Below are 21381 nucleotides of genomic sequence, written 5' to 3' on the forward strand. Positions count from 1 at the left end.
TCTGAATTTTCATTATGTGTTATTTCAATTGTTCTTGTTCCAGCTATTATTGTTTTTCTTGTATTTATATATTTCATTCCTTTTATTTGATTATTTCATTTTTGTATTTCTTTATTTTGATGCTTTCTTCATTCTTTTATTTGTTTATTAAAATTATTATTCATTTCATTTATCTATTATTAATACATGTATTATTATCATTTTTCTTATTGTATTTTATTTTCTCTTTTTATTCTTCTTTTTTATTTTCTTTTATTTATTACTTCTGTATGTATTGTTCTTATTTCTTTATTTATTGTTTATTTCTTCATCTCTATTTTCTTCTTTATATTTCTTTTATCTTTCTTTATAATATTTGTTTCCTGTTTGTTTATTTTTCTTTCTTTCTTCAAGTACATTATTCTTTATCATTCATTTCGATTTCTCTTAACATTATAATTATTATTTATTTCATCTCTTCTATTTTGCTTTCTAATCACTTCTTTGACAATATCATTTCTTTCATCAACATTCTTAATCATATTTTCATTATTCTTCATAAATGTTTGATCATTCTTTTAAATAGTGTAACATTTGTATATAACTCTTCAATTCTAACTCATAACATTTTTATATTTGGTTCATGATATTTGTTCATGTTAATTTCTTCTCCTATTCAAAAATATGTTAAAAAAACAATAAAATCATTTAAATCCAATAAAATATAAAATGAATTAATATTTGACAAAAAAATAACATATGAATATTATCTAATGAGATATAATAATCATTTATTACCATTTCACAAAGAATCATTACAATACATATTAAAGATAATAGAAATGTTATAAAAATAAATAAATCAGATAACAAGAATTAAGTAATAATGAAAACTGTTATAATGAAAATGAAAATAAAATCATGAATAACATTTATTTACAATACATTAAAATAACAAAAAAATTTTACATAACACAACTTTAAATTATTTTTTAATTTACTTTTTTCCATACAGCAGAATTTACTTTTAGTCCAGAACCAAATGCAAGTTGTAAGACCTTGTCACCTTTTTGTAACATTTCACAACGCTCAATATACATTAATTCATACCAAATAGAAGAAGAAGAAGTATTTCCAAACCTATATAAGCTAGAACGTGATGGTAAACAATCTTCATTACTTAATCCAAAGTTCTTTTGAATACCATCAATAACACCTCTTCCTCCAGCATGAATACAATATGCTTGGAATGTTTCTCTAATATCTGGCATATATGCTTTAGCTGTTTTAGCATATTCTTTATTTGTTAATCGTTTAATATAATCAATTCCATATTTTGCCATTTCCTTATAAGTGAGAACTTGTGGTAATAAAATATATAAGTTTTTAGTTAATGCTTTCGACACACAATTGACTAATTGTTTTCCTAAAGAAATTCCTTTTTCTCCATTAGCATCTTCTGATTGAAAAACTACATTATAACTTTCATCATCAAATGCACGATTCACTCTGACTAAATGGGTTAATTCAAATTTAGAATGACTTCTTAAATTCCATTTATTAGTCAAAATAATTGCAGCACCTCCAAGTCTAAACAAAGTATATGGTAAAAGTCTTGATCGTTCATTTCCATAATATAAAGAATGAGTAATATTTTCAGTTGAAAAAACTAAAACATTACTGTTTGGGTTACATCGAAGAAAGTCTTTAGCTAAATCAATTGAAATAAGTCCAGCAGAACAACCCATTCCACCTAATGAATAATTTTTACAAGTTGATTTCATTTTATAATGATTCATTAACATAGCAGCAAGAGATGGTGTACAACAGAATAATGAACAATTACAGATAACACAATCAATCTCTTCAGGCTTTATCCCAGTTTGATTAAATAATTTATCACAAGAATTGGTCATAACTAATAATGCTTCTTCACGTGATAATTCCATGGTTGGTCTTATAACTTTATCTTGATGAAAAACTTTTGGAAAATAAGTATGATTTCCAAGTCCAGTTCGTTTAGCTAAACGTTCAACAAATTCAACACTACTCTCTTCAAAAACAGGAGTTAATGGTCCTTGAACATGTTCATTTGGAACTTCATATTCTTCTGGTAATTCAGCTACAGCAAAGTCAAGTAAATAAACTGGTTTATAACTTGCAAATGACCAAACAAAATAAACTAATCCAGCGACTAATGAAGCAACAGCTAAAACAATACCATAAACATTATCTGAAGTGAATAAAGGACTAAAAGTAGTAAAGTATGACAATACAAAAGTAGTCCAACTATACACACAGAAAAGTAAAATTAATTTAGGAAAGTGTTGAATAATTTGAGTACTAAAAGATGGTCTTCTTACACTTCCTTTTAATTTACTCAAAACTGGATTTTGTTCTCCTACTGTAGATGGATACCAATAATCTTGTAAACTAGTAACTTCGTTAGACATACTATTTTGCTTCTTCTAAGTTTATTTAGAGTTCTCCTTTTATAGTCTTCTTGATAGGCATCTACATCTCCTTTTTTATCTAAAAGGGTTTTGGAGAAGATTATTTTTTTGATTGTTTCATGTTTTTATATAAATAGAATATTCTTTTCTCAATATTTTTTTGAATTTTTTTTCTGCTTCAGAGCTGCTTGACTTTTACTGACAGTTTAAAAAATAACAAATCTTAAATTAGTCAATATAATATATTCTTTCCTTTAGGAATAAAAAAAAATTTATCTTGAAATTTGTATTTTAAGATTTGATCAAAAATAACTACTAACAACATAATCATTGATATTTATTTTTTTAACTAAAAACCAAATATTTGTACTTGACGAATGTGAGAGTCTCTTCCGTGTGAACAATTTTCTTGAATAACCAATTGAACACAACTTCCTCTTAATGGTTTTTTCGTGTGTTTTGTCAAATAATACCACCCCTCTGGTTCTTCTAGCGTAACCACTGCAAGTTCAATTAAATCATAAAGAGAAGTTCCAACTCTTAGTACTACTTTTGAAGGGGTATATGACTCATCCATCTTCTGAGAAACATAAAACCTTACAAACTAATTGTTATTAATGTAAATTGTATTTTGAGATATAAAACAAACTGCAAGTGTTTGAGGCTCATCAAAAATAAACGTAATTTGGTGAGGTCGTTCTCCATTACTTTGCCAATAAGTTGAGATGTTGTTATCACAAATATTACTGACCCCAAACCCAATTCTAGATGATGAGACATAAATAACTGACTCTTTTGTAATATCTTTTATTGTAGGGTCACTCAATAATTGAGCCACTTCTCCCATCAAATAAATTTTGTTTTTTTTTTTTTCTTTAAAAAACAGTTCTTTTCTATCTTATTTTATAGAAACATATATATTCTCTTAATGAAAAGTCAGATTAGTGGAAAGTTATATCTTGTGATAAAAATAATAAAACGAAACACCATTAATATTTAAGCAAGTATCTGAGAAAGAAAAGCCATTGAAATGAACAACTTCAAAGAATTTAATACAGATTGCTTTAAAATAACCATGAAAAGAATTAATGAAGGAAACTTTGAACTAAAACATTGTGAAATGCCAAAGGAAATCAGCCCAATTTATGAAGGTAATATTGACTTATTCAAATTTAATAAGGGATGTGTTAATCGTGATATTAAATCACATCACCACTTAAGACATGTAAGAACAAATGACAAAACCTCACCAAGGATTCCCCAACACACCAAACCTTTGATGGATTTTTCTCATCAAAACTTGATGAAATCAATAGAAGAAAGAAAAAGGACAGAATAAACATTATTCAGTTTTGTTTGATTTAATTATCTTAAAGAAGTTTACATACCAGAAGATATTTTTATAAATTATAATATGTAAAATCTAAGAAAAAAGTTTAATTGAAAGAAAATAACACAAAGAAAAAAAAATATAGATAAAGACTAAAACACTTTCTATTAAAAATGTAAGAAATAATAAACAGATAAGTTTTATATATTTCTAATTAATATAAAGGGAGGTTAAAAAGAAAAAGAGAATCAATTATTTTTTTTGAGAAGAAACTAATAAAAAAAATAAGTCTTAAAGCAAACAGGGTACTAGATATAGTGTTAAGATATGATTGAGAATAACGTTTTTACTACAATTAACATTAATAGAAATACAATAAAAAATAAAGTAATATGAAAAGTATATTTATTAATTACTTAATATTTATTTAAATGTTTATTAGTTTATAAAAAATAATAATAAACAATATAATTATTTACTACATACAAAAAACTAAATGATATTAATTATCAAAATTACTTTAACCACAGAATAATACACAAAATGGTTTAAAATAAAGTAATAAGTATTATAATAATAAATAATAATTGTTTTTTTTTTTTATTTTGATAAAGAAAAGAAAAATTCAACGAAAAAAAAAAAATAATTCTTATTTGGAAAAATACAAAGAAAAATATTACACTTCGACTTTTATTTTTTGATTCAATTAAATAGTTTATTAACATTTTTTATTAATAATAAAATGATAATTAATTTTTTATAATTAAATTTACTGATTTATGGTTTTTCAAAACAAAAAGTAATTTTTTTGGTTATACTTTTCTACTCATGTTATTCGTGTTTAATGATTATTGTTTCTTTATCATTTTTTATTTCATTTGAATTAAAAAAAACAAAAAAAAAAAGGAAAAAAGAAAAATTCTTTAATAAAAGATTTGATAAAAGAAGAGTGAAGCTAAAAAAGGAATATGTTGTATATTTTTTAAAATCTAAATAAAGAAGTTAGATTTCACACGTTCAAATATCAGAACTCTAAATATTATTACATGTCTGAAAACGCTCTTCATATTACACCAAATTCTATTGACCCACAAATATCTGTATTTTGGGGTTGGAAAGAAGGTGGAAAAGTTAAAACAATTAAAAGAAGATGGTTTGTTTTAACTACAAACAAATTGTTTTATTTCACTTCTCAAAACGCTACAGAGGCAAAAGGTTGTATTCAAATTTCTCCTTCAACAATAATTAAAGAAAGAGAAGACCTTCATGTTGCCAAAGAAAAGTATTATGTTTCACTAAACTCTTTCAATGATAAGTTTGTTTAAATACCATTTTTTAAGATAATTTGTGTGTGATACCTTAAGAGAGACTTGTTTTAATTTTTAGGGGACCAAGAGAGTTTTTAATTTATGTATCAAATGACAGAACCCTTCAAAGTCAAATCATTGAACCAATCACTAAAATGATTCAATCTTTTAAAAAATTCGTTCCTTCGGTTAAAGTTAATAAGATTAATGTGTCTCAAATCAAAATTCCTGCAAATGTTGCTTCAGATATCGTTTATTCTCCAAAGGAAAAAACAACTACTTGGTCAACTGGTAGACCTTCATACTGTAAGACTCATAACTTTTCTTTAACTCCAAGACAAAGAGGAGGACCTCAAACTCCTTTGTTCCCTTCAATAAAATTAGATGAATCAACTTGTTATCCTCGTTCTTATATTGAAATGTTAGAAAAATTACACGAAGTTACAAATTCATTTGAATGGTTTAAAGATTGTGGGGATTATTTCTTTAATTGGTTTAACATGGTATTAAAAGATACTAACAAAACAAAAAGAACGGTAGAAGTTTATGTTCAACATGATTTAAGAGAACTTACCTTCGTTATTAGTGGAAGTATTTCCGATATCATATTCAATTTTTTGGATTTTTGTTACGACCAAGGCTTGTCTCAAAATGAAATAGATTTATTAGACGAAATCTCGAGATATGAATCTTCTCAAAATGCATCAGTATGGATGGATATTACTGCAGATTGTGAAACAGATTGGGGATGGATGATTCATGGCTGTGAAAAGCCAATTTTAAGGAGAGTTTGTGTAAATTTAAAGGAGGAATGTGAAAAATATAGTGAATGGTTGAAAAGTATTGAAAGTAATTCTATTTCAATGGGAAGAAACGCCAACCCAGAGTTTAATGTGTCAAGTTTTGAAGTAAAATGTGAAAAAAATATGAGAAAAAATCTTCATCAAATGTTTGAATTAACAGGAGAGTTATTGCCTGTTAAGTTAGTTAATGCATCATTAGAAAGTTGTGGAGATTGTTTTGGAAGAGTTACAATGAATAAAAAAGCATTTGTTCAAGTATCTGTTTGTATGAAAGATATTAAGCAAGAATTAATGGATAGTTTATGTAATTGTGTAAGAGTAAAAGATGAGCATATAAAAAGTATTGAAAACTTAGAAAGTAAACTAGGAAGAATTAATAGTGTTGTTTATCAATTCCTTAGAAATAATATTATGAAAGGAACATCTATTGAAGGAATGTATTTGGAAGGCAATACTTTACACTTTGGATTTATATTGGGAAAGCTCTAATTAAAGTTATATTTGGTGTGTGTTTTTTTTTAAATAAAAATTTCTATAATTGTGTTGTCTAATAGAATTTTTGTATAATAAAAAAGGAAGAATTTGAATAAAATATATTAAAAATAACAATAATTTTATTAATTAAATAATATAGATTTAAATGAAAGATTGAATAACTTCGTTTTAATTTACTTGTAGAATTAATACTCAAAACAATTCTTTTTAATAGAAAAAAAAACAAGTACTTATATCTGTATTTTATTAGAAAATTATAATAATTTCAAATTAAAATACACAATTAATTATTTTTTTAGATAGATTTATAGAGACTTATCTTGTATTTTATAAAATTTCTTTTACTCATTTTTACATCAAATTAAGAAAACAAGTATCTGTTTTTCTATATTTTATATTTATTTATTATATTACTAATTATGGATTTTTGTAGGTTCTATCATATAAATAAATACAGATTTTATGAGTTTAGTACCAATTACAGAGTGTATAAATTCTAATTATTTAAAAGAATATCAACATTAATTGGTTATTGAATAAAAAAATTACAACTATTTATAAAACTAACTTATATACTTTAGAAAATATATAACATACTCATAAAAATTCTAACAATTAAGATTTGGAAATATCCTTAACCAATTATCCTTTTAAATCCTTTTATTTTATTTGTTCTCGTTAATTGATTTATTCAATTAACCGTTGATATTAAATTGTCTTTTAACTTCTCTTTATTAATACGTACTAAATATAGAATAATTATTAATTTCTTTCATTCTCAATTTGAAGAATTACTTTTTATTGTTTATTTAAAATGTTATGTAAAACAATTATTATTTTGTCAATAATAACCCTAAAAAACTCTTTTTATTTATTCCACTTCACAAAAATGACACTCATACAGAAGAGTGTGTTTTGGTATTTGACCTAGTGGAAGATGATTTGCTTAGTAATTCTATTGATATGACTATTTCTATCAATCCTACGAACTATGCAACATCATAATCAGACACTAACCACTCAATTAAACTAAATACCCTGTTAATTGAACTTGACCTTTTCCTTCAATAAACAATTCTTTTGATTTTCCTTTTTCAATCAGTGTCATTGTGCAAACTTGATTTGGAATGGTTTGTTCGTCCAAACGGTATAACATTATTTTCTGTTCATTTTCATAAATGTATAACTGAGCATAACCATCACCTTCTTTTGTTGGGAATAATGCAATCTACGTGTTTAATTCTTCTTTCACTTATCTAATCATTTCACCAAACGTTTTTAATAAAGAGAGACACTCCATCTTCAATACCCTGAAATTCAACAGAATTACCACAAGGGATGATTTTGTTATACATTTGAATAGCAGTCATTGTGATAATAATGATTAAAATAAGAAAATCAAATGAAACTGAAGAAAAAAAAACGTGGAACAACGTCAGAACCATTCATTTAGAAAATCTCTTTATTTTTTGATTCATTCTTATCATGTCAAAAGATCCATACTACTCTGATAGATATAAGGATGATCAATACGAGTATAGGTTTGCCTTTTTTTATACATAACACAATGAATAAACTTATTTAATAGACATGTAATTCTTCCTGATGAAATGGCAGCAAAACTTATAAAAGACCATTTAATGACTGAGGATGAGTGGAGGAAACTAGGAATACAACAAAGTGTTGGATGGGTTCATTATGATATTTTTAAACCTGAACCGAATGTGTTATTATTTAGAAGAAAAAGAACTGATATATAATTTCATGTAGCTGTTTGTTGGCATTGCTCAGCTAGGTAAGGTATTAAACAAATTGTCTTTTAGATTCACTATTGTATTGTTTAAGTCAGATTGTCTTTTCATAATCTAATAATTTAGAAATCTTGAAAAAACATAATCGAAAGTCTTGAAGAATAACATGAAAATAATCTTTCTTTTCTTTTTAGGTTGTTGTTTGGCAAGTGTTTGGACACCTTTCCAAAAGAAAAGTAGTTGTAAAGCGAATTTTTGCACTGAAAATGACTGGTCATTTGAAGGAGAAATAGTTGGATTTGCAGATTATGATGATGATAGACAGTTTGTTGATTTGAATTAAAAAGAGCTTGAGTTAAATAACCTCTTTTACATAAACAGGATATAATCCTGAATAAAGAAAAGTAATAAGAAGTAATAATTGTATAGAATAGAAATTATTGTACTCAGCTCAGATAAGAAATCAATTAAGTTAATGAAAGAAAATAATTCTGGTAAAACAATTAAATATGAAGAATTTAAAACATTATTGACATTTAATGAGACTATTATAAATGTCATTGCTGGTGATTTTTTGTTTAATGGAGAAACATCACTTGTTGTTCAAACGTTCAAGAATAATATATACCCAACATATCTTTGTTATCATGTTAATGACAAGTTGGTATGTGCTCAACCAATTTCATTATATGGAGAAGCTACTGCTTTTGATGTTAATGGAGATAATTACATTGATCTTATTAGTTTAAATTCTAAAAAAACCACCAGTGTTTGGCTGAATAAAGGAGACAAAAGCTTTAAAGAAAGTCATGAATATATATTCCCAACATATGATGCTACATTCCCAATTACTATGGCAGACATTAATGGGGATTGTCGTTCTGATTTATTGTTTGTTGTTAACAATAAAGGAAACCATGAAATTCAAATTTATACTTCACAAACTACTAAAGACTCAGGAGATTATAAAGTATTGAATTATTCATTAAGTAGAACTGTTAAAATAAATGGCACTATTGACAATATTTTAGTCAATGACTTTGACAGAGATGGAAATATTGATTTACTTTGGTCAATGAAAAATATAATTCATATCCAATACAATAAACAAAAAACTGTATGCAAGTCTTTTGTAAAATCTGATTCATCATGCAGGTCACAGAATGAAATGTGTGTTGCTGATGAAGACTATCAATTTGAAGATGGAAATTCTATTGAGTATATTCTACCAAATGGAATTGAATTAGTTATCGAAAATGGATTAAGTTTTATTTCAATGGGAGATTATAACATTGATTCATATCCAGATTTATTGGTATTAGTTCAAAACACTACTAAAACTCATTATATGATGCTTCTAAAGAATGACAATGGAAAAACTATAACTGAAGAAGAATCAGAAAAAGAAACAATTAAACAAACTAGTTTAGGTGCTATGTCAGGTGTTTTCTTTGATGGAGATAATAAAGGTATGTTGGATTTATTCTTTAATATTAAAGATGAAAGTAATGGAACGTCTATAAGAAAAGTAAAGGCAATTAGTAATAATTTAAAACCAGATGCATTATTTGTTAAAATTGTAGGATTAAATGGAGTTTGTGTTTCAAGCTGTGGGAGTGGGTATCAAACAATCTCTCCAAAACCATATGGATCCAATTATTTTGGTGGAATGTTCAAATTAGCATTAACAAATACTGATGGTAATAATGTTGGATTAGCGTCTGTTCAAATTTCACAAACAACACATGGATCAATTCAATTCCCTTATTCTCATATTGGATTAGGAAGAATTTCAAATTATATTCAAGTTGTAGAATTTGGAAGTAATATGAACGTGTCTGTCATTCATCAACAATTCCAATCCATTATTCCAAATTCTCAATTAGTAGTTATTCCACATCCACCACTAAAATCATCAAAATGGTCAATAGAATTGTATTTCTTAGACTTAAATTTAATGTTCTGGATTGCTATTAGTATGACTATTGCATTAATCATTTTAGGTATCATAATGTTAGTGTTATTTATAAGAGATAAAAAGAAAGAAGCTGAGAGTCACTTCTTGAATATGAAATGAATTTTCTTTTTCGTTTACTTTTTCATTTATATTTTATTGACAAGAAAAGGAAGAAAATAAAACGTGAAATGTTTCATTAATTATTGCAGAATATTTGAACTTCTTTTTTTTTTTTGATTAAGTGAAGTCAATAACATAAATATTCGTTTTATACTTCATCTTTTTTTTAAAATTAAAATACTAAAAAATTAATTATTAAAGAAACTTTGAATGTCCTTGAACCAACAAACCTGTAAACTGGTTGTTTTTGGAAGTTATTTTGAAGTAGGTAGATCATCTATTATACTTAGATTTGTCTTAGACAAATTTGTTGAAAGATATGAACCCACTTTAGATGATACTTTTACAAAAGAACTTCAGATAGAAGATGAGACAATAAAATTACAAATATTTGACATTGTAGACACAACTAGTTATGATTCATGGAGAGCGTTCAATATAAGAACAGAGAGATGGATTTATAATAATATATTCTATTACATCAAAAGAATCATTTGAAGAAATGAAAGGAATTTATAAAGAAATTTATCGAGTTAAAGACAAAGATGAGAATGAAGTAATTCCAATTATTATAGTTGGAAATAAATGTGACTTAGAAAATGAAAGACAGGTAACGAAAGAAGACGGTATAGAATATGCAGATAGTGTCAAATGTCCATTTCTTGAATGCAGTGCTAAAACAAATGAAAACATTAATCAAATCTTTGACATAATAACAAGAAATGTACTTAGACATAAATATTCTACAGAAGAAGAAATCTGGACAATAGAAAAACCTAAAAAAGAGAAGGGGTGTTGTTTATTTTGAAGAAATGGTGGATAGATTTTATTAAGTGTTAAAATAAAGTTATTTTAATTGTTATTCTTATATTTTTTTTAACGTTTATTTTTTATTATTAGTAACTTTTTTATAGAAGTTATTCATTGTATTGTGTTTATATTATCATAAAGCAATGACTTTATTAAAAGACAGACTTTACTCATTTTAAATTTTGTTAGAGTAATAACATATAAAACGACATATAAGTTATTTATACTTACCTTAAATAAATTTTCTTTTTGACTCTACAAAGAAAATTATATTTTAGTCTTTTATTATATTATTATACCACATTTATAATTCAAATTTTTAAATAAATTTAGTAGAATAATAGTTTCATTAATTTATTATTAATTTAATGAGAAAATAATATATTTTAATTTCATTTATATTTAATACATTATTTGATTTTTTCAAGAATTATAATAAACAAACAACAAATGATTCTTCAATATATAAAGTAATATGAAAATTGATTCTGTTTTAATAATATAATGTTATTTATTGAAAAATAATTTTTTAATTGTAGAAAAAAATAGTATTTTGAAATATCCTTTAAGATTTTTATTTAAAAAAATTGAATTGTCATTAGTTGTATTAAGACTATTGAATATTCACTACTTTGAATAGAATAAATGAAGCTACACATAAAAAGAAGAATATTTAAAGATTAGTAAATAATGATTTTAATAAAGTCTTAATATTAAATTAATTCTAAAATAAATTTAAATAGTATTAAATTCATTTGTATATAAAAACTTCTTTATATTCAATATTTGAAACATCTTTTTTTCATAAATAATAGAAAATAATAATAATAAAGAATTATTCAATGAGACGATAATACAATACATAAGCATCATCAGAACCAGTTGGTACCTCTTCTAATTTAGTTACTTTTTCATCATCAAATCTATACCAATCAGTACCAACTTTACAGTCAGCGTAATAATGTCCTTTATCTATTTTTCCTTGATGATTCTATGATGTGAATAAGATTATTTTATAGAATAATAGAAAAGAATGAACAGAATGATAATAACAAACAACAATACCAAATAAATCATAAAGAATTGGTTCTTTAAAACTTGTATTTGAAACATATTCTTTAAGGTCAAATTTAAAAGGAGGAAATACAACACGTTCATAAGTTTTAATTTGTTCATATTTCTCTGTAAATTCAAATCTTTTTAATTGAAAAATAAGAACTTGAGGTGGACGCCAAATTGTAACATCAACTTCTGCTTTAACATTTTTCTTACAAGAGTCACAAAACCAATCAATAGTTTCAAATGAATCACCATGAGTAAATAAAGTTAAACATGCAAATATACTTACTGCAGTAGTTTGTAATCTTTGATTATTTGTAATTTTATAACTTTCACAAATGATTTGTTCATCAATAATATCATTTTCTTCACAATCATAACTAACATATAACTCTTTTGTTTTTGTTATTAACTCTTCTAATTTCATATCTTCTTTTAAACTACATCCAGTACATCCAATACGTTCTCCACAAAGTTTACATTGTTTTCCTTCTTCATCAACAATACAAATTCTATTATTCTCCATTTTCATCCATTCCATTCGTTTTTCAATTTTTCTTTTTAATTCTTTAATTGTACAATTTTGTTTAATACAAATAAGAAATGGAATATTATGAAGAACAACAACGTTTTCATTTTTTATAACTCTAATAAAGATAATAACTTTAATTTCTTTACTTGAATCAATTTCATACCCAACAATCTTATCATAATTAATCAAACTTAATTTCCCTTCATTTATTAATCTCCTTTTTCCTTTTCCATTTTTTTGTAATACATAAAATGCTAATTGATCTATACAAATATTAATTTCTTGATTTCCAATTGCTTTGGGTATTTGATTTTTAATTTCATTTATATCCACTGAAACACTAACAAGTACTTTACATAGAATAGGTTTCCCTTGCTTACAAACGATAATTAATGGTACAAACCCTCGTTGTCTTCCTATAGATGGTATTGTTAATGAAATACAATTAAATGGATCAAATGATTCACTTGAATATCCACATTCACAACATGTAATTTTTTGTTGTTGTTGTCCACTAAATGTATGAGTAATAATTGAATTGTTTTCTTGAAGATATTTATTCCAAATACAATCAGCAAATTCAGATGGTGTTTTTTCTAATTTAATACGTGTTGGTGTTCCAACCATTATTTCATTTGTGTTATTTCTCAATAAATCCATATTTAATTCTTCTAGCAATACTAATGTAAATTCTTGTGCGTCTTGTTGGTTATGTCCTCTAAACTGTTCGTATTTGTCACTAATTAAATCTTTTAATGCTTTGGGGGTTACAACAACATAGTCATTTGACCATAATGCTTTTATAACTGAAAAAAAGGCTAAAGCAATCTTTGTCTATTAGTTTATTTATTCTCATTTAAATAAATTTAAAACAAACATTATTGTCATATAAGGTTTTATCTCCCGGTTTTAAACTCTTTACAAATGGTGTTGGAAATTGATATGCAAAAGACTGTATAATATCACAATGAGCTAAACATTGTAATGGACTATTCAAATAACAAGTATTTCCTAAATTATATAACCCACATGTTCCTCCTTCTATTGGATGTGGTGATCTTGAATGCTCATCACAAGAACTTAAGATCCGTTTAATATATCTTGTCATTCTTTTTTTAATAATCAATAAATGATGACTTTGAAGTTTTTATATTTATTTTTTTGGTTGTTTTGCTCTCTCATTAAAAATTTTTGTTATTAATATCATCAATATTTCTTTTTTTTTTTTTTTTTGAAGAGAAATTTTTAATAAAAAAATTAATAATATAATTATAATTAAAAATTATTAGAATAACTTCAAAAAAAAACAAACTCTGTTTAAATTTCAAGTAAATTAAAGAAGTAAGATGTCAAAGGATGGAAGAACGTCAATTTCTCGAGCAAAACGATTATCAATGATTCCAACATTGTCTCTAAAAAAAACAGAAATAAGTAATGACCCCAAAAAATTTGCTCATTTATCATTCAGTGAAGAGTTTCATAACAATGTCCATGAAGAAAAAATCACGGTTGAAATTGATTTGTACTTTGGTGAAAAAATCAATCACGAATCTTCGACAGGTGAAACTATTAGTAATCTAATCAAGTTTTGCGAAGCAAAATATGATTTACCAAAAGACGAAATGGTTATGACATACAAAGAAAATTTTTTATTACCGTGTTTATCATTAGCTGATATTCCTGATCTCCTTAATGACAAACACCCAGTAATCATAGCAATGAAAGACCCCCATTGTAAAAATTGATGTCTTTTTAAATTTTTGTGTGGAGTATAATTTATATAAAAAAGAAAAACATTCACAAAATTTAATCTTTGATTACTTTTTAGTTATATTTTAAAAACCTGAGTTAATGAGTATAGACCTTGCAGTTAATATTTGTGTTGTTGGTGAACCTGACGTAGGAAAAACTACTTTTGTTAGAGTAATTAAAGAAGGAATCTTTTATGAAGATTATATCTCCACTGATATCAAAACATACTACGAATATGAAAGGACAATTAATGACATTCGGTTTCATGGAGATATAATTGATTTTTCAGGACATGAATTGATTGATGGAAATAAAACTTATTTTCCTCCTTTTTTGGATGGAAAAATTCATATTGCTGCTGGGTCTGCCTCAGACCAATCAAGTATCAAATATGCTATCATGTTACTTCAACAGTCAATAGAAGAAAAAGCTGAAGGACTTAAAATTTGTTTAATCCTTAAAACTGATTTGGCAAAGACATATGATTTAACTGAAGTTAAACAATTCATTAATGAACATAATGGAATGTTAATCCAATTAGACTGTCATGATATTTCATCAGTAAACAAATCATTTACACAAATACTGACTAAGTATAGTCAGGTAATGAGTCTTTTTGAAAAAAAGGATTTACCAAGCATGAAAATAGGTGGTAAAAGTAAAGACAAAAGAAAGGATCAAAAAAGAAAAAATAAAAAAAAAGGTAAAGGTGGTTGTTTTTTGTGCTAGTAGAAGATATATTTATTTCTTTTAAAAGGATTTTTGAAAATATGTAAGTTTTAATTGGTTTGGAAAAGGTTAGTTTAAAAGTCTTATAGAAAATCAACGTAATCTATAAGTTGATCAAACTGTGTTGAGGTTGTAAGCCAAAAAGTATTTCTGGTAAAGATAGAATTACGTCAATTTATTTTAATAGGAATAATTTTGTATTGAATTAGAAATTAGAATAAACCGATTTAATGAAAATAAATAACAGTCCCAATTCAACCGAATTTTATTAAACTACTATTTAATATTTTTTTCTAACATAACAACATTTATTTTTAAAATAAGATACTCTTTGAAGTAGAATAGCTAATCAATGAATTAACCATTTCTTTTTACTGTTAATATCTTACAAAAAGTATAAAATAATATCTAATTCCTTAGAAACAAAAGTTGAGAATTTGATGTATTTAATAGAATGATAGAGACATAGTATTGATTCATGCAAGTCTAATCAATTAACCAATAAGTTTTGTCATTGCATAACTAAAAATAGAAAACTAACAATAATGTGAAAAAGGTAGAATCTACTGGTTTAAATAAATATGAAAATCAAATACAGTTATATGAGTGGAATTAAAAAAAGATTGTAAAACACTCTAATTACATCTTTTAAAAAAAATATAATTAACAAAAGTGATAGTTAAAAAAATGTAAAAATTTAATAAAAGAAGATAGGATGAAAGACAAGTTTAGTACAGCAACTCTCCATTTAAATAATTTTAGAGAAATATAAAATGGCTATAATATCAATTAACTTCTAAAACATTTTCATTACAGTTCAATAAGAATAATTCACATTAAGAAGAAAGAATATAAATGAAATATTAAACAATGAATAAATACAATAAAACAATACTAAACTATAAACAACCAACTTTAATTTATCAATTTCAAATAATTGATATATTCTACTATGACAAATATTGAAATTCAATCATTCATATTTGATTTATTTTTTATTTAGTTGTTGTATTTTAGTTCATTTGAAAAAGTAACAGACAATTTGTTATTTTAATAAATAATAAGAAAGAAAAGAAATATATTTATTGTCATTTCTTCTTTCTTCAATGTTATTTCTGCTATATTCGTTTTACTTGTTATTTTTAACTCGTAGTCACTTCTTCTTTATATTCATTGTATTTTTATTCTATTATATTTCTGTTTATTTCATTATTTATTATTAAATTATATTTCAAACATTATCTAACAAATTTATTGTTATTATTAACATTGTTTCATTCATTATCATTTCTTTTATTTCATCATTCAATATTCTTCAATTCTTATTATTTTTATTTACATCAAATATTTATATATTAATTATATGTTATTTTCATTTTACAATATACCACATTTGTTGGTTTTGAATGATGAATGAAATGACAGTATTATCATTATTAGATAATGATATTCAACAAATGAACTACCACAAATATTTTTTCAATCATTTTAATAACTTTTTATTTGATTCATTCCTTTATGTCATCATATACTTAGTTTCACTAATTAATGTTTCAAAACCATGATTTTAAAATATGTTGTATTTACATTCATCTAATTTATCATTTGTTGTTGATAAACTATCATTGAATGAAAATGATAATAACCAATCAAATCATTTACACAACAAAACACAATAAACATGAACAAATAACACTAACACTAATATAATTTGTAATGACAAGATGTAATGGATGGTATTGATGCCATTTAATTTAGTACAAATTAGGAATATATTTCTTTGTCATATAGAATTTGTCTACATTTCCACATATATAAAAGTATATTCATATTCATGAGTCTGAAATAATTAAATGCAAACAATGTGATTGCAAAACAGTGTATAATACAAGAAATCATAGTAAAATTGAAATGAAGTAAATATATAATGGTTATAAGGAATTGATAATTATTTGAGTAATGAAAAAGAATATACACAATATACAAATAACATCAAAAGGGAAAGAAAGAAATAAAGAAAAAATTAGAGAAAGTATAACAGTTAAATGTCATAAGAATGTCTTCATTATTCACATATGTTACTTCACATTCACTCTTTTCCACTTTCCCTAATATAAAACTGAGCCAAGTCAAATTCAAATCTATATTTTTGAAATAAATGTGTTATTTTAAAATGCAAAATAAGAAAATAAGAACATCAAATGAATAAGTCAAAAGAAGAGAAATTTATACATTAGTATTTTGTTAATTCAAGTTCATTTTGATGATCAAGGTCAACGGAATCTGATTCAGAGTCAGAAAAGTCAAGATAATCATGTTGATTTTGAGGAAGATGCCATGATGTTTGAAAGAAAAGATCACGTTCATGAAGAGACTTTATTGTATTATAAGTCTTAGACATATTTTTATAAGCGATTTCTTCAGTAATATGATTAGGTGAAGGGATAAATTTTCTTTTAAGATGTCTCCAAAGAAAGTCTTTTGAGAATAAAATTAAAGGAATGAGTAATACTAAAGCATAGAAAACAGGTGTTTGAAGCATTTGGATAAAGACTCTATACCAAACCCAATTATCAAAAAATGGAAATTCTTGTTGAAGTAATAATAATCCAATAAATAAAATAATAGAAAAGCCTAAACCAATAAAATTAAGAACAGTATACCGTTTTGTAATAAAAAATACTTTTAAAGTAACAACAATAAAGATAGATACAAAAATAGTAAAAGTAAATCCATCATAATTAACAACTTTACCATCAATCAATATTGATTCATTATACATTACTACATAAGATATAAAAAATATAGTAATTGATGATAAAATTCCATTAAGTAACCACCAACAAAATGAAATAGATGAAATATAATCTTTATTTTTATATAATTTTGGATATTTATAAATTATATATGGTGGAACATCTCTATCAAAAATTGAAAATATTAATATTGGTAATGATGTAAATAAACTATTATATTCTATTTTAACACTTTTTGGAATTATTGTTATTCTTGAATTTCCACAAAACATATTATATATAAATTCACACATTAGAAGAATAACATTTTTATATATTAAATAAAATAATGTAATTCCTATTTGTCTATAACAATATCTTCCATGAACTAATATTAATTTAACTAAAAATCTAAATTCTGGTATTGAATAATCCGCTATTTTTGTTGCTTCTGTTTCTTCTTCTTTGTCTTTTATTATTCCAACTCCAATATTTGCTTTATTAATCATATCTATATCATTTATTGAATCTCCAACAGCTAATACACTGTTATTTTCTCCTTCTTGAATTATTTTGACTATTTCTCCTTTTTGTTTTCTTGTACATTCACAAAATATAGCATTTTCACTATATTCTATTATTTTTTGAATCTTCTTTTTATTCTTTTCTTTTAAACAATATTCTATTGATTCTCCATCAATAATCAAATTATTTCCTCTTTCTTTTTTATTTCTTTTTCTTATTTGATATTCTTTTTCTATTTGTTTTTCACTTTCTTCTTCATTTCTTATTTTAATATTAGTTGTTATTCTTTCTTTATTGATTATTCCACTAGACTTCCCAACATTTATTGCTCTTTCTCTTTTATCTCCTGTAACCATCCATACTTTAATTCCTGCTTCTTGAAATTTTTTAATACTTTCTTTTACTCCTTTCTCTAATTCTTCTTCAACACATGTAACGCCAATTAACATTAAATCTTTTTCTATTTCTTCCTCTTTTTCTCCTTTTTCTACCCATTCAATATATTCTTCTACTCTCATCTTTTTCATTCCTATAATCATCGTTAAATATCCTTCTTCATTAAATTCTTCATTTTGTTTTAATATCTTCCCATTAATAGCTTTCATTTTGAGTCGTTCACTCATACTTTTTTCTCTTCCTTTACAATATAAACTAACCTCTTTCCCATCATACACTATTACACTTTTCTTCCCTTCTTCTCCTTCATATCTCTTTAATATTCTATACCCAATTTGTTTCTCTTTAATGTTAATCGAAATACTTTCTTCACTACTTTCAATTAGTTCAAACCCACATTCTTTACTTCCTGCAACTATTGCTAACTCTTCTTTTGTTTCACTAAAATATTCAATTTCTTCGTCGTCTTGTTTAACTTCTACTGTTTGACATATTATTAATGCTTTAAAAAATTCTTCTATAATTTTTCCTTGTTTTCCTTTTCTTTGATAGTCTTCTATAATCTCTTTTGTGTCTATTTCTACTATGTTAATTTCTTCTTCTTTTCTTTCTTTTCTTTCAATTAATCCAAGTTCTTCTTCTTCTTCACTTTCTTCATATTCTTTTTTCCCATATATTTTTCCTCCTATTGAACATTTTGTAAATACAAAATATTTACTTGTTAATGTCCCTGTTTTATCAGTTAGAATATGACTTACTCTTCCAAGTTCTTCATTTAATCCTGAATTTTTCCCTTTTACTTTTCCTTTCTTGTTTTTCATATCTTCGTCTATTTCAATATTTCTTTTTTGAAGACTTCTTGCTATTTCTATTGTAATAATCACTGATATGGGAATAATACCACTATATTCATAGATTCTTTCTAAAAATATTCTCCATCTTGTTTTTGTTGCATAATTAATATACCATCCTCCTTTTTCTTCACCCCATCTTTTATATAACTCACTTGAAATAATTCCCATAATAAGACAAATAATTATCATTATCATTATATAATATTCTTTCATATTATCAATATAACTTCGTTTCTTTCTTCTTTTTTCTTTTCTCATCACTGATTTTGTTTCTTTCCCAATATAACATGCTAAAACAATAATCCTTCCTTCACTTCTTATAATACTACCTTTCCTTATAAAGTTTTTTATTCCAACTTTTTCTTCTTCTTTTCCTATATGAACTTTCCCTTCAAATTCTTCTTCTTTTTCTTTCGGTTCTTCAATATAAAAACTCATTTCTTCTTTTCTCATTTCTTCTTCAGTCATTCTTTGTATTATTTTAATCCCTTCTTTCTTTTCTAATTCATTTCTTCCATTAGTTTCTGTTGTTTCAATACTTACTTTCCCTTGAAGAATAATACAATCACATGGAACTGTTTCATTCTCATCTAATTCAATCATATCCCCTTCTTTAATGTCTTTGATTCTTATTCTTCTTCGGCTTTCTCCTTTTATTATTACCACTTTTTCTTTAATTTCTTCTTCTTCCTTTTTAATTCTTCCATATTCTTCAATCCATTCTTTTATACATGTCACTGTAATTAAAACAATGAGTGGTGCAAGTGTTGTTCCTTCTTTCTCTTTGTCTATTACTCCTTCAATAATACTAATAAGTAAAAAGTAAATAAAACTAATTCTTGTTGTTTCTTCAATACAAATCTTTATAATTATCCCTATTTTCCCATATCCTCTACTTGGTGCATAATTCTTTTTAACATGTTGTTTTGTGCTTTGTTCCATATTGACATAAATTGACCGTGTGAGGTTTTTCTCCTCTTCTTTCTCCTCTTCCCATTTTGTCATTTCAATCTCCTTCTCCATCTCTCTATCTTTGTTTATCTTTGTTTCTATCTTTTTTTTCTTTTTTTTTTCTCATTTTCTGAACTGTTTCTCTTCATCTCTTATTCTACTTGATTATCTAAACTTGACTCACTCCTTTTTTCAACTACCCTAATTCGGCTATTTCTCACAATGTCTCTGTGAATCATTTCAGTAATCTCGCACTAGTTCATGGTTTTTCAACTATTTCATATTCAACAATATCCGAAATGAATAAAATCTACTTTACTCATGACTCTAACTTCTCTTTGATGAAAATGAAATATGGTAGTCAGTGACATATTAATAACAATGATGAATTATGTAGAAATGACGTTCATTCGTGACATTGCAATAAGTCATCTGAAATAGTCATTTCAAAGACAATACACTATAACAATCAAATTAATTGACGTGATAATTCCTTCGTATTCAAGTTCTTATTTGTATATTCTTTCATTTGCTTCTAATGATTGGGTGATAATATTAATTATTACTTTTATATTACTCTCCTTTTTATTTCTTATTGAAACGTTTCATTCCATGTTCTTCTTATGTTTATTCTTTTGTCCATTTAATGGTCAATTATTATTCATTTTTTTCCATTGTGAATTTTGTAGTCTTCTTATCAATCTTCACACACCAAAACCTATTTTATTCACTCATGCTTCATACCAATCACATCAAAAACAATCCTTGCTCGTGATAAATCACTTTGGATTTTTTTTTTGTTATTGAATTTGTGTTTAAAGTGATGTAAAAATAAATAGAGGA

The 21381-nt window shown here is 25.0% G+C and overlaps 9 protein-coding genes and 1 pseudogene across 9 annotated transcripts; 5 read left to right on the forward strand and 5 right to left on the reverse strand.

Annotated features, from left to right (window-relative positions):
• Positions 1–971: 971 nt before the first annotated feature.
• On the reverse strand, positions 972–2432 carry EHI_009370 (fatty acid elongase, putative; the record flags this gene model as incomplete). Its single annotated transcript, XM_649559.1, has 1 exon — positions 972–2432. The coding sequence occupies one exon, from the start codon at positions 2430–2432 to the stop codon at positions 972–974; it is 1461 nt and encodes a 486-aa protein (XP_654651.1).
• Positions 2433–2781: 349 nt separating this feature from the next.
• Positions 2782–3279, reverse strand: EHI_009380 (uncharacterized protein; the record flags this gene model as incomplete). Its single annotated transcript, XM_649560.1, has 2 exons — positions 2782–3036; positions 3082–3279. 2 exons carry the CDS (start codon positions 3277–3279, stop codon positions 2782–2784), a joined length of 453 nt encoding a protein of 150 aa, XP_654652.1.
• Positions 3280–4808: 1529 nt separating this feature from the next.
• EHI_009390 (uncharacterized protein) lies at positions 4809–6361 on the forward strand (the record flags this gene model as incomplete). The annotated part of the gene is made up of 2 exons (XM_649562.1): positions 4809–5077; positions 5149–6361. The coding sequence occupies 2 exons, from the start codon at positions 4809–4811 to the stop codon at positions 6359–6361; spliced, it is 1482 nt and encodes a 493-aa protein (XP_654654.1).
• A 1030-nt stretch (positions 6362–7391) lies between these two features.
• Positions 7392–7737, reverse strand: EHI_009400 (uncharacterized protein; the record flags this gene model as incomplete). Its single annotated transcript, XM_645205.2, has 2 exons — positions 7392–7595; positions 7642–7737. The coding sequence occupies 2 exons, from the start codon at positions 7735–7737 to the stop codon at positions 7392–7394; spliced, it is 300 nt and encodes a 99-aa protein (XP_650297.2).
• A 547-nt stretch (positions 7738–8284) lies between these two features.
• Positions 8285–10195, forward strand: EHI_009410 (uncharacterized protein; the record flags this gene model as incomplete). The annotated part of the gene is made up of 2 exons (XM_646289.1): positions 8285–8442; positions 8548–10195. The coding sequence occupies 2 exons, from the start codon at positions 8285–8287 to the stop codon at positions 10193–10195; spliced, it is 1806 nt and encodes a 601-aa protein (XP_651381.1).
• A 210-nt stretch (positions 10196–10405) lies between these two features.
• EHI_009420 lies at positions 10406–11002 on the forward strand (annotated as a pseudogene).
• An 838-nt stretch (positions 11003–11840) lies between these two features.
• Positions 11841–13704, reverse strand: EHI_009430 (ubiquitin carboxyl-terminal hydrolase, putative; the record flags this gene model as incomplete). The annotated part of the gene is made up of 3 exons (XM_649565.1): positions 11841–11996; positions 12063–13430; positions 13474–13704. The coding sequence occupies 3 exons, from the start codon at positions 13702–13704 to the stop codon at positions 11841–11843; spliced, it is 1755 nt and encodes a 584-aa protein (XP_654657.1).
• A 238-nt stretch (positions 13705–13942) lies between these two features.
• On the forward strand, positions 13943–14341 carry EHI_009440 (uncharacterized protein; the record flags this gene model as incomplete). Its single annotated transcript, XM_649566.1, has 1 exon — positions 13943–14341. The coding sequence occupies one exon, from the start codon at positions 13943–13945 to the stop codon at positions 14339–14341; it is 399 nt and encodes a 132-aa protein (XP_654658.1).
• A 106-nt stretch (positions 14342–14447) lies between these two features.
• EHI_009450 (uncharacterized protein) lies at positions 14448–15077 on the forward strand (the record flags this gene model as incomplete). The annotated part of the gene is made up of 1 exon (XM_649567.1): positions 14448–15077. One exon carries the CDS (start codon positions 14448–14450, stop codon positions 15075–15077), a length of 630 nt encoding a protein of 209 aa, XP_654659.1.
• Positions 15078–17310: 2233 nt separating this feature from the next.
• EHI_009460 (phospholipid-transporting P-type ATPase, putative) lies at positions 17311–20610 on the reverse strand (the record flags this gene model as incomplete). Its single annotated transcript, XM_649568.1, has 1 exon — positions 17311–20610. The coding sequence occupies one exon, from the start codon at positions 20608–20610 to the stop codon at positions 17311–17313; it is 3300 nt and encodes a 1099-aa protein (XP_654660.1).
• Positions 20611–21381: the final 771 nt, after the last annotated feature.

Source organism: Entamoeba histolytica, genomic scaffold (genome assembly GCF_000208925.1).
Source record: "Entamoeba histolytica HM-1:IMSS scf_1104750516393 genomic scaffold, whole genome shotgun sequence".
Lineage (NCBI taxonomy): Eukaryota > Evosea > Mastigamoebida > Endamoebidae > Entamoeba > Entamoeba histolytica.